Here is a 13,895-nt window from a genome sequence, read left to right on the forward strand (position 1 = left end):
CGCCACCTACTTTGCATGTATACTACATGCACTTGTTTATTTACACATTGTTTTCTACATTTGAATGCAAACTCCTTGATGGCATTTTGCATTTCTTAATGTCTCCAGTGCTTAGCACAGTGCCTAGGGTATGGCCTGGAGTCAAGGAGACCTGAGTTTAAAACTGGCTTCAGACATTTACTAGCTGTGTGATCCCAGACAAGACACTCAATCTCTGCTTCTATTTGCTTACCTTGGTACCTGCCTCCCAGGGGTTGTTGTGAAGAGTAAACAAAATAATAATTGTCAAGTGCTTAACATAGTTCGTGGTACGTAGTAAGTACTATATATGTTAGCTATTATTATTATTGACTGAATGGATGAACTCTGCTTATATTACCAAATTTTAAACAAAAGAGTCAAAGTGACCCTGGAATAACATTCCAAGAGTTCAAGATACTTTGAACTACATGTGCTTGAGTTGTAATGTGTTTACAATTTTACCCAGGAATCCCAAAGAGGGAGCACCATTTATCAAATACTTTAAATAGAGAGCAAGCCAGAAACCATTTCTCCTTTTTAAATGATCAACATTCTTTCCTACCCCCACTGCTCTCACTGGATAAGGGAGGACCAGGAGACTACCAGGGACTGCGACTGCTATTGCATCATAGCAAAGTACCAAATCCTTTCATCACCATGGCCAGAAGTGTGCCAGGTGAAGTCTCAACATTACATTGGGTATATTCTAACCAGAGAAGGTGAGGTGGAGGAGGGGTGCTAAATATTTTATTATACATGTATAGTTTTATCAGAGCAGGGCATTTTTTCAAGGATTGGTAGTCTGGAATCACTATCCAGTGACATCAAAACTTTTAAAATCAGTAGGCTTGTTTCCCATGGAAAAATAAAAATAAAAGGAGATTTTCTGTTTTTACTTTGAGATGCCTCTGAGCAGTCAGTTTGAGTAAGGGGGGGGGGGGGGGTCATGCAATCCCACACATTTATAATCGAGTGAATACTGGCAGTTTGGTCTCTGCCTCTTCCAAAGCTAGCCTGCACTTCTCATAGTTGTTGGTTCACATATTGCTAAAGCCTACCATGCAGAATCTTAGGCATAACCTAGATAGTATGTGCAATGAGTGCGGTTGTTTGGTAATCTGAATGTTGTTTGGCATTGTCCTTCTTTGGAAGGAAGGCATAAGCTGATCTTTCCTAGTCACTGCTGAGTTTTCCAAACATATGAGTGCCAGGCCTAGAGGCCTGAGGGCTACCCGAGTCTTACCTTACCTATCGCAGGTCTTTGGCTGGCCAAACCGGATAAACGTATGAGAGAAGAGACTTTCCGGAGTCGAACAAGGGTTAGGCTTTATTCAGGGTCCTGGTTACATGTGCAGGGGGAACTCTTCCTTAGGAGAGAGAGAGAAATCTCCCAAGGAGGCAAAGATCTTACAGTAAGAGAATGAAAGCAGAAGTGGAAGTGGGGAGAGAGGGGGGAGGGAAGAGCGAAGAGAGGAAAAGGGGCCTTCTGTCCTGTAAGGGCCCCTCAGCTCTAAGAGCACCTTCGGGCTTTCTTGACCCTACTTAAGCTCTCCTGCCGCATCGTTTGCACCTCAATACCGTGCCTGTTAGATAACAATAGGTGTGCCCAGATCCGGGCCAGTCTCGAGGGTGGGGATGCTCTCTCCCATCACGTTCTCACGGGAAGAAGCGGAAATACACGAGATCTCACTCCTCAATTCCCTGCTGTTTCCTGGGGGGCCTCATGAGAACTCTAAGGTTTAGAAGCTCTCACTTTTACCCGCCCGAGACTGTCCACATGGAACTGAGCTTACACCCCCAACATATGAGTACAGCACTTTAACAGCATCATCCTTTAAGATTCTTTTAGTATCTCTTAGGATCTTAAAAAGCTCATCTGGAATTCTGTCACCTCCATTGACTCTGTTTGACATACTTCTTAAGGCACACTTGACTTCATTCTCAAGGTTGTCTGGCTGTAGATCAGTAACTACACCATAGTGCTTATGAGAGGTGTTTCTTTTTTTGTATAATTTTTCCATGTATTATTGCCACCTCCTAATCTCTACTACTTCTGTTAATTCTTATCATTTTTTGTCTGTTATGCCCATTTTTGCATGAAATATCCCTTGATCTTTTTTTCTTGATGAGATCTCTTATCTTTCCCATTCTATTATTTTTTTTTGTTTGTTTCTTAGCATGGCATTCTTATCTCTCCTTACTATGCTCTTTGAATTCTGCATTCAGTTGGGCTCCTGCCTTAAGGGCTCTTCCGGACACTCCTAGCTTTAGAGTGATTATCAATAGTAACTGTGGCTGTTTCCCTCCCAGCCTGATGTCTTTCTTTTTCTTGGCCTCATTAAAGGGACCATGCCCTGGCTACTTCTTAAACAGTCCTATTCAATGAATGGGTGTTGCCTCACCCTAAGAGAATATCTGCAAAGATCTTGGCCTAAAGTCTCCCAGTGCATCTTGGGTCATCTCCAGTCATCCTGATGACTGTCTGGTCACTAAATTCAAATGGCTCTGGAGGAGAAGTGAGGCTGGTGACCTGCACAGCCCTCCCTCACTCAAAACAAAGTCAAGTGCAAGTCATGTCATCTTTTCTCTGATGGCATGGTCTTCTTTGGAAACGAAGGACGAACACAATTCAGTTGGGTATATCTTTCCCTTTCCTTTTTTACCTCATGATTGCAATAGTTGTTGTTGTTTCAGTAGTGTCCAACTCTCCATGACCCCATCTGGGGTGTTCTTGGCAAAGACAGTGCAGAAGTTTGTAATTTCCTTCTCCAGCTCATTTTACAGATGAGGAAGTTGAGGCAAACAGGTTTAAGGGACTTGCCCAGGGTCACGCAGATAGTGTTTGAGGACGGATTTGAAGTCAAAGTTCTGATTCCAGGTTTAATGCTTTATCCACTGTATCACCTTACCATCACACAACTGACTGAAAGATGTAACAATTCTAGCTTCCACTTTGATTATGATTTGTTGAATATTAAAAAGAGTGTGGTAGAAGAGATGAAGGGTCATCCTCCAAGCCAGGGAGACCAGGAAGCATGCTCATCCTTTGGCCCATGTCTATTCTGCCCTTCATTCTGGAGCCTGCAGCTCTGCCAAGATGTTTGTTAGTCTAAACCACCTGAATTTGACTTACAAATAACCACACAGCTGAGGGGTGTATGGTTTGGGGTTATGTGGTTCATCATTCAGATTACTGATAATGTCAAGACTGTGAGACTGGTTCTAACTTTCACCTCAGAACCCACATTTAGATAAAATTGTAGTGTTGAGTAGAGGGAGGCAGTTCTGCCTTTTTCAAAACACTGCAGTTCCCCTTAAAATAATTAAAAGACCTGGACCACATATTTATATGAAAACACTCAAATTAAAGACCACTTACCAAAAAAGAAGAAAAAAAGTAGTGTGAAAAGTGCCTGTGTGAGCAGGCTCCTTTCTCTCCTCTGTCATTCTCCTGCCTTTCCGGACACACCATTTTGTTGTCACTATGCTCGCTCCTACCAGTTTTGGTTCAATATTCCTAGCCCACTAAAATTCTACCTCTGGCTCAGAGCCTGTGAGTGTCTCATTTCCTCCCAGGGAAACAAGAAAATGGTATCTGTATGGAACAACAAATGCCAGAATTCACATAGGTTTTATAACCTCTTATTCTTTTCTAGGAAGGAGAGAAAAAAACTGTCTTGTTCAGACACAAAGAAGTAAGTCCACCAGACCCATGGGCATTCTCCTTGTGCATTCCTCTTTGGTAAAGAGTGATACTTGGGGTATTTCCTGGGTAAGAATGGTACTTGGGGTATTTCCTGGGTAAGAATGGTCCTTGGGGTTGCAACTTTAAAGCTCCAGTTTTGAAACTGTAAGCCCAAATGTATTCCATTGGTCATTATTCATTCCTGATATTTTTTTTTTTGCCAAGAAACTTTTAAAATACAATTTATCCGCTACCCACAAAATCAATTATTGTAAGCAGTAAAATAAGTAGTTAAAGGCATATCATTGGAACTGTTTTATTAAGAATGAGAACATAGTTTCATAATAGATCAAGCAGAATTGATCTAAACCCCAAGAGTTTTGTTTCGTATGGTTACTCTTCTTTTTAGATGTATATATTCCAACATTTCCTGTTTTTCTTTTAAAATTAAAGTTCCTAGATGGCTTTCCTTTTCTTCTCATGGTGGTAGAAGGAGAACTCTAAGTATTAGCACATCTCCCACAAACCACACTAGAAAATCAGGTGTTGCCAAGGAAACAGTCCATCAGGGATACATACACTAAACACTATATGCCTGTTGAATTTTTCCAACACTGGCAGCAGTTCAACTTGCTTTTGCAGCCACGAAATTTAAAGAGAACTCAGAAGATGGCAATATCTTCCAGAAAGTCCCTCCCAGGGATCTGAAGCTGCTTGCTCTAGGCTGGTCTGAAACTGATATTCTGGGTTCTGAACTTGTCTTACCATTCTCCACCCCCACCCCCACTCCCACAAATTCCCACAAGGTATAGCTGAATTAATTTAATTTCATCTAAGGCTTTCACTACATCCAAGTGAAGAACTTCTCTTTATCTAGTTTAAATAATGTTTTGATTGATTTATCAGGTGTTGTTACACGATATAGCTATAACCACATGTATTTTTTTATTCAGATTTTTTTCTTATCTTATAATTATTGATCATATTTGTACAAAAGCTCTATAGTTTTGTTATCGTAATTGTTTGTTTTGCCTTTTAATTTTTTCTCTATCTCATTTGGCTAAAAATCCTGATGCAAAGCACTTCCATCCTCTTTTAATTTTTTAAAGTGAGCTGAGCTTATATTTAAGTCCAACATACATTTTCAGTTTATTATGGGACATGATTTAAGATGTCAAATCTCAAATTAATTTCTAGGAAAACTGCTTTCCAGGTTAGCTAACAATTCTTGTCAAAAAGCAAATCTTTCCCCTTCAGTAATTTATATTCTTGGGATTATTCAACACTAACCTACTGTTTTCGGTTGCTTCTGTTTCTCATCATAGTGTCTTCCACATATTTACTTTAAAACAAAAGACTAGCACCAAATCATTTTACACTTTATATGTGTAATATAACTTTATATTTTACATATATTAAAAATCTATATATAGCTCTATGTTTTGAGGTCTGTTATCCCCTACATTCATACTTTTCCCCATTATTTCCCTTGAGATTGTTATTCCCTTTGAATTTTGTCACTGTTCACTTTTATTTGAGTTCTAATCTCCTTGGTAATTTGATTGGTATAGCACTAAATCTATAAATTTAAGTAAAATCTTATTATATTGACACAAGCCAATGAAAATCACGGCATCTCCATCTCTTTGTTTTCCTATTATAAAGTCCACTTTAAAGAGTATATGTACATAAACTTTGTGTATATATTGGTAGGTTAACTCTAAGACATTTTGTGCTTTTGTGGTTAGGAAATTTCTCTCATAATTTCTTCCTTTTTTAAAAAAGTTATTATTGTATGGATAGTTTTGTGGAATTATTCTATAACCTCACTGAAGTTATTAATCATCCCAATTAGTTTCTTTGCTGCTTCTCTGGGTTTTCTAACTATGCTATCATGTTATCTACAAATTGGGATGATTTTGGCTCTTCTTTGCCGATATTCATAATTTGGTTTTATTTTTATCTTTTTATAGGTAGCATTTCTGGAACTAGGTCAAACAATAAGCACAAGACATCCTTGCTTTACACCATTTATACTTGGAAAGCTTATAATATTTCTTCACTACTGATAATTCTAGGCCTTGGTTTTTAGTTAATTTATTTCGATGAAAGAGAGGTGCTCTCATGCTTATGCTCCTTATGATTTTAACATAAATTAATACTGTATTTGGTTAAAGGCTATTTTCTGAATCTATTGAAATAATCACATTTATTTCTGTTGGAAAAAGTCATTGTAACATATCTACTTTTCATTTTTCTTCTTCAATAATTCAGAAACGTATTTGGCCCATTTTTGAATTTCCTCTCCACTCACCAGCAAGTAGTTATTACTTTATTAGTATTACTAAGTAGCTATTACCGTATTGTCCATTCTTGTTCTGATTTACCCATTGAAAGTTATTTACGGTAAGCAAGCATGAGTTGGGGCATGAGAAAATTCTCTCAAGAGTAACTCTAGACTTCCTAGGACCATAGACAAGTAATTTCCCTTCCCTTGATTTCAGTCTCATTTTCTTTTGGAAGGTTTTTGCTCTCTTATTTTCTGATCATGTCTCTTATATTTGAGGGCAAAGTTTTAAAATGACTACAAACTTTGGTCTAAGTTATCATTTTCATTGAGTACCGAGCTATTTTTTCAACATTGCTGAAATTGAGATCTGAGCACTGCTTCTTTTTTCCTCTTATTCTTGCAGCTGAACCTAGTAAAGGGAAAACTAGTGAGGGAAGCCAGTTTTATAATAAGTAAGATTTCTCTCTTTGAATGTATTTTAATATCATATGGTAATACATTTCACACTAGTACGACACTCCTCCAAGAATGTGCCTGTTTACATTAACAGGCATGCACTGGAACTAGTCAAAATGACTTGGGTAAGCAGACTGTTAAGATTTTTGGTGTGAGTCTTTATATTTTAGAAACTGGCAAATGCTATAAAATCAGGCCTTGATTTATTGTTCTCTTTATTATCTAGACTCAACTGAAAGAAAATGTTAATAGTGCAGATAAATCTTAAAAATGTGTTACTAAACATTAAGAGGAAGCTGGTGGTACAGTGGACAGAGTGTGGGGTTGGCAGTTGAGAAGACCCAAGTTCAAATCCGGCCTCAGATGCTTATTAGCTGTGTCAACCTGGGTAAGTCACTTAACTGCTGTCTGCCTCAGTTTCCTCATCTGTAAAATGGGGATAATAAGAACACCCACCTTGCAGGGTTTTTGTGAGAATCTATAACTATATAAAGCTTTTAGCACCATGCCTAGCACACAGTAGGTGCTATATAAATGCTTATCCCTTCCCACCCTTCCCCATTTATTAGCACACCACTGATTTTGCATCGCTATTTTATTTTAAACTGAATGCCAATTTTAAAGGGGCATGCAACAAAAGAATTCCTGACTTAGGCTTCTTGCTATCTGTGACAGGAGAAAGACTGGATCAGACTTCATGCCACCATTATGATAAGAGGTTATTGTGCCAGTTTCGATTTTGATCTTCCAGACATTGTTCTAGGAAGAACTTGCAAAATCCAGGTTGTTGAAAATCAAGCCATTTTTGACAAACTGGCAAGAGTTTTTATCTTTCCCTTTCTAGGGACTTGTTTTCAGACATGTATACCCTTCTGCTTTCTGTAAAATTCCATTTTCCTATGTTGCTTATTTCTTCACATTCTATATAAGGTTACTAAAGCCGATGGTCTGGGCTCATGGTTAAGTTTTCAGTGCAGCCTGTACTCTGAGCATAATAGAAAAAACTACAGTTAACTATCTCTGCATCCAATGGAATTTTTGATAATTTTTCTCTCAAGCCTTTGTGTTTGTCCAATCAGGCCTTTTCTCTCTCTCTCTCAGTTTTATCTTATTTTTTGTAATAATGAATAAAATGAGACTGGTCAATTGGGAAACTCACTGCCTCTCCATCTTAAGAAATTCATTTTAATAATAACTACTTCTTTACATATTTCAAATAAAACTCTTGCCCAGTGTTATTTTATTCAATTTATTTATGTAACACTGTGTATAAAGCAGTTGATTCATAAGCAATGATTCTGTACAATCATCTGGCAGAAATTTTTGGATAATTCCTGGTAATTTGGGAACAGCAGGCTATTTCCCCTCAGATTCCTAACCCCCAACAAGAAAAGTGCTCAAAATCAACAGATTTCTTCTTTTTTTTCTTTTAAGAGCAAATGAAATATGGGGGCAAGGTGTAGGAAAGGAGGAGAGCTTCATCTTTTAATGTCTAAAATGTGCACATAAAACAGGCACAAAGAAACAAATATGTATTCTCATGAATTCTATATCACTAATATAGCAGAGGCAACAATCTGTACAATGAAATGCAACTACGGAAGAAAAGAAAGACTAACTCTTTTGGAATACTTTAAAAAAAAGTATAGTTTTGCTTTTAAATGCATAGTGATAAGGAAAAAAACCCCAGCAAATAAAAGTAGCTAAAGTTCGACATAAATAAAAAGCACCCCCCCCTTGAGTCGTAAAGCATATTTCATTTAGGACTTCATAGTTCATCACAAAGCACAAGAATAATATGCAACTGGCTATAGAGCTACATAATAAATAATCAGGTAGAGAATCTACTCATGCATTAGTTAAGTATAGCTAAAATCTTTATATCACACAAAACCATTCATTAATAATGTAGTGTAAAGGCGGCAATGTAAATAAAGAGAATGTTACTGATTTGCATTAATTCATATTCAGGCATCTAATTATGTTACAGCACAGCTGTCAGAAGAGTATAATGAGGAAATAATAAAACTGGGAGTTTTTTTTCCTTTCCACAATATTCTATAAATGAACACTGATGGGCAGAGAAGCAATCATGTTGCTGTCCAACATAATATTGGTCTAGTTCTGCATCTGTTCAAAGAACTTGTAGGTTGGATTTTCGTAGCCATTTTGCTGCATCTTGGAAAGGTGGCGCTCCTCTGGGGTAACTGCAGCATCAATCTGAAAAAGTAAACAAACGAGACTTAGGTCACTGATCTGATCCATTCCTGCAACTGACGTGTATGTGTAATGCAAAGAAAAAGTACTCAGTGATGCTTTCCATGCGTCCACAGAATAGCAGGTCTATCCTATGGCACTATCACCTAACATGGTTCTTTTCTGGAAGTTTCCATGCTTTTGTAAGGTGATGATGGATTGAATCTTCCTTGGTTGACTGTCTCTATTCTATGGCCACCAGGTGGTGCTCAACACCATGACTACTTGTTCATCTAAAACACAATCTGTTACTAGACCAAAACTTGTAATTAGACCTACTAGGAATATGTCTTCTTTCCTCAAACTGCTCATTTAAGTTCATAAGAAGTGCCAAAGATCATTCTCTTTAAATATCGCCAATCTGGACATTTCTTATTAATCATACTGCTAGTTGTGATAAAACATTTTGACTAGATTTAATCCAAGGGTTTTCTGGGGAATTTCATCATGTCCTCACTAATGTGCTGATTGGTTGTGAGAACCAAGACTCATGGGAAAATATTCAATCTTATGGTCAGTTCTTCCTTTTAAAAAAAAATATAATTTATTTTTAGCTTTCAATATTCACTTCCATAAGGTTATGAATTCCAAATTTTCTCCCCATCTCTCCCTGCCCCCTACCCTAGGTCAGCATGTACCCCAAACACCCCCTTCTCCAGTCTCTCCTCCCTTCTATCACCCCCCCTTTCTCCCATCCTCCTCCCCTCTATTTTCCTGTAGGGCAAATTAATTTCTATACCCCATTGCCTGTACAACTTATTTCCTTGTTGCATGCAAAAACAACTTTTAACATTCATTTTTAAAGTTTTGAGTTCCATATTCTCTCCCTCCCCACCTACCCTCATTGAGAAAGCAAGCAGTTTTATATAGTGTACATGTGTAACCATGCAAAACAATTCCATAAGTCATGTTGTGAAAGACTAACCATATTTCCCTCTATCCTGTCCTGCTCTCCATTTATTCCATTCTCTCCTTGACCTGTCCCCCTACTTCTGATTACCCCTTCCCCCAAATTGATGTTCCTTCTATTATCCTCCCCCACCCCACCTTGCTGCAGGGTAAGATACATTTCCATACCCAATTGAATATGTGTTATACCCTCCTTAGGCCAAATCCCATGAAAGTAAGGTTCACTTATTCCCTCTCACCTCCCCCGCTCTTCACCTGCCATTGTAAAAGCTCTTACTTGCCTCTTTTATGTGAGATAATTTATTACATTCTACCTCTCCCTTTCTCTTTCATCCAGTACATTCCTCTCAACACTTAATTCTATTTTTTAGGTATCCTCCCTGTGCCTTCTGTGTATGTGTGTGTATATGTGTGTGTGTGTATGTATACATACATACATAAATCTCCATATACATAAATACATACCTACACATATATAACACACACACACACACACACATATATTCCCTCTAACTACCCTAATACTGAGAAAGGTGTCATGAAGTACAAATACCATCTTTCCATGTAAGAATGTAAATAGTTCAACTTTCATGTGTCCCTTATGGCTTCTCTTTCCTGTTTACCTTTTCATGTTTCTCTTGATTCTTGTATTTGAAAGTCAAATTTTCTATTCAGCTCTGATCTTTTCAACAAGAATGCTTGGAAGTCCTCTATTTAATTGAAATTCCATTTTTTCCCCCTTTGAAGTATTACACTCAGGTTTTGCTGAGTAGGTGATCCTTGGTTTCCTTTGGCCCTTTGACCTCTGGAATGTCATACTTCAAGCCATCAGATCCCTTAGTATAGAAGCTGATAAATCCTGTGTTATCCTGATTGTGTTTCCACAATACTTGAATTGTTTCTTTCTGGCAGCTTGTAATATTTTGTCCTTGACCTGGGAACTCTAGAATTTGGCTATAATATTCCTAGGAGTAGTTACTCTTACTATATTTATTTTAACTTATCTCAGAGAATTTTAGTCAATATTATTTAAGTGAATCCAAAGAACTTTCTAGTTGACAATGGTTGTGTACTCAGATGAAACGTGCTACTGTTAATAAGGCTTTCTGCTCAGTGAATTCTCCAGAGAGAACTCCAGAATTACACTATTACTTTCTGATCTTCCAGATATCAGTGTCTTTTTTTGTGATGATTACAGTACTGTATGAAATTAAAGATACAAAACAGAATTTCAGGCCTAATGTGGATGTTTAGATTTAACACGTGAAGTAACCATTGTAACATTTAGTTTCTTGTACTTTTTGGTTTTTTAAAGATAGGAGTTTTTAATAAATAGAATATTCACTCGGGGTTTCTAAAAGTTTTTTTTTTACATCTTACCTAAAGATAACTGAAGATGAATGGAAATAATAGATTATGGTTTGCCTCTAAAGTTTAAGGCGTGTTAATTCAATTTTTAAATGAAATAGGTACCCTTACACACAAAACAGTATCTGTTCCTTAAGAAAATGTACATTCAATTGTTTTAGTAATTGTGCATTTTTTTAATCATGCATGTGGTAGAAATAGTTTCCTTACATATGAATTCTCATAAATAGGTATTTTATTGATTCAAAGTGTGGTAAAATGGAAAGAGTGCTGGAGTTAGAGTCAGAAGGACTGGGTTTGCCTCTTGGCCTTGCTACTTTACCTGTGTGACATTGTGGAAGTTACTTAACCTCTCTGGGCTGCTCTTTCCTGAACTGTAAAATGAGAGGGTTGGACCCGAGGACCTTGAAGAGCCTTCTAATTCTAAGTCTATGAACCTATAATTTCCTTTTCTGTTCTAGGGGAGAAGGGAATTAGTCACTTGATTTTTACTTAGGTTATAAAATCTAGAGGTCCTTAAAGATAATTAACTTAATTATTCATTTTAGCTTATTAAAGTTTTATTGATATCTTTTCTTTTTAAACCATATTAATTTCTTTATATACAACTGGAACCTTGCCATGTAACAAAGAAAAGCAGTTATGCAAAATTGTCATAGCATATGCAACATTTTATATCTATAATCATCTACCTATCTACAGAGAGGAAATATGTTTCATAATATGTATTCCTGGATCAAGGTTGGTTACTGTAGTTAATCAGAACTTTATAGTACTGTTTTCACTTGTATTATTATAGTTCTTGGTATAATAATTCCATTTACTCTACATACATTCTAACAAATTTTCCTGTGTGTTTCTGAATTCCTTATAGTTGCAATTGTACTTCATATTCCCATAATTTATTCACCCATTTCTACTACTGAAAGGTTCCTATTTTGGTTTATTTTTTTTTTAACTGCCACAAGTGCTGCTCTACATATTTTGGTATACATTTCTGTCTACCTTTGACATTAATGGTAAAGCCAATTGCCTCATTAAACAAAGGCTACGTTAACCTAAAATAGGTTAAGTGACTTGCTTTAATCTAAATAGAAGAGTTAGAATTGGAATCAAGGTCATCTGACTCCAAATCCAGGGCTCTTTCCACTATTTATTCATCATTCATTCATCATTCACAGAAAAGTCTATGGAACCCATCCCCCCAAGATCATATTTCTTATGGTGAAAATAAAACAGGACCAAAACCAAATGAGAGTACATCCATTAAAACATGCCTAATATGGGATGGAACTAGGTCTGTCTCATACTCTGAGTAGAATGGAGCTGAAAAATATTGAAGAAAAACTAATGCGCAAAATTACAAATCTCTCTCTCTATTTCTTAACTTTAGATAAGGACTAGTTATCCTAGTGCATCAGCCCAAAGGTTGGCACATTGCATGCCAGCATTTAGAGGGTGGTAAGGGAGGATGGTGTTATAGATATCTCAGAGGCTAATTCCAGATGTCATTGGAGCACATGTAACTGCACTGATCCCTGTCCTTTCTAGTCACAATCGCTTCTTCTACTGTTGGTTCAGTGTGTCCAACTCTTCATAACTCCAGACTACTGGAGTGGTTTGCCATTTCCTTCTCCAGCTTATTTTACAGGAAAGGAAACTGAGGTAAGCAGGGTTAAGTGACTTGCCCAGGGTCTCACAGCTAGTAAGTATCTGAGGCCAGATATGAACCCAGGAAGCTGAATCTTCCTGACTTCAGGCCCAGGACTCTATTAATTGTGACACTTAGCTGCCCATTTTCTCCATTACTTGTTCAGCTTATTAAGTATGTATCTGATAAATGGGCAGCATGTAGTCTTTGAAATTCTCCCTGTTATGTCATCTTGTTAAAGCTGACCAAGGTTCTCTGACTCATTTCCTCAGAGTAAAATGGTCCCCTTCATAGCAACTTAATTTGTCTTATGGGGCAACAGTACAGTCTGCTCTAAATATCATTTTGCAGAAGGGAACGATTTAGTCACAAATCTGTTCCTATCCTCTCCACTTACTTTTGATCTGCTTTGAAATAAGCAAATGAGGTCACTATGCTTTTATTAGCATCTGTGTAATTAGCAACAACTTGACAGTTAAAAATATTATCAAAGATTTGGAGATCTAATACAAATTCACTTTACTGATCTAATCCGTCTTTCTGGAAGAAACCATCTGAACAAGCTATTTTTATATGCTCTGAAACACTTTATTAGTGTTGTATCCCCGATGGAGGGCTGATTTGATTTTTTATTATTTTCTTGCTAGGGTGATAAAGAGCACACCTGTTTTCAAAATTCAGAAAGGAAGAATAATGATGTCTTACTGACAGAATATTATATTCTAATCTCTTCTGGAAAGCACAGGTATGTTAATGGTTATGAATAGTAACCTACATTCATCAGGAGTAGGAGAACATCTGGGAATTTTACAGATCATCTTTTCAACCACTAGAGTCAACTCTAGTATAAAATAATATCCTCAGAGGATGATGTTTAATTTAGGTACTTCCATCTTAAGCTAGTCTCATGTGGCCTTCAGTCTTATTTTCCCCAGGCTCCTTATTCCTACTTGCCACTGTTATATTACTACCAGTACTAGAGAAGATCAGGCTTCTCTCTTGAAATCCTAAGTATCTGGTGGAAGTTACCATTTTTATAAATACTGTCCATTAGGTTGTTCTATTTTTCCAGTGAACTGCAAATCTAATCATCCCAACAATAATTCAGACTGTTCCATTTGGAAATATTGTTCTGTACATTACTACTATACCGTCTTGTGCTCAGATGGAGTAGTAGGAGTAATGGTGGGAGAGTGGAAAAGGAACCCTGGTATGATGCCACCTTCCTGCAAGTCCCCATCTCAACAAACCTATAACTC

The 13,895-nt window shown here is 37.1% G+C and overlaps 1 protein-coding gene across 4 annotated transcripts in view; it reads right to left on the reverse strand.

Moving 5' to 3' along the window:
• Positions 1 to 7,687: 7,687 nt before the first annotated feature.
• Positions 7,688 to 13,895, reverse strand: part of APP (amyloid beta precursor protein) — a 174,443-nt gene continuing 168,235 nt past the window's right edge. For all 4 annotated transcript variants that reach the window (XM_072614921.1, XM_072614925.1, XM_072614923.1 and 1 more), the window contains one exon: positions 7,688 to 8,672. In XM_072614921.1, coding sequence (XP_072471022.1) covers positions 8,571 to 8,672 — 102 coding nt within the window. In that variant the 3' untranslated portion in view covers positions 7,688 to 8,570. The remainder of the gene's footprint in view (positions 8,673 to 13,895) is intronic.

The sequence above is a fragment of the Notamacropus eugenii genome, chromosome 5 (genome assembly GCF_028372415.1).
Source record: "Notamacropus eugenii isolate mMacEug1 chromosome 5, mMacEug1.pri_v2, whole genome shotgun sequence".
In the NCBI taxonomy this organism is placed as follows: domain Eukaryota; kingdom Metazoa; phylum Chordata; class Mammalia; order Diprotodontia; family Macropodidae; genus Notamacropus; species Notamacropus eugenii.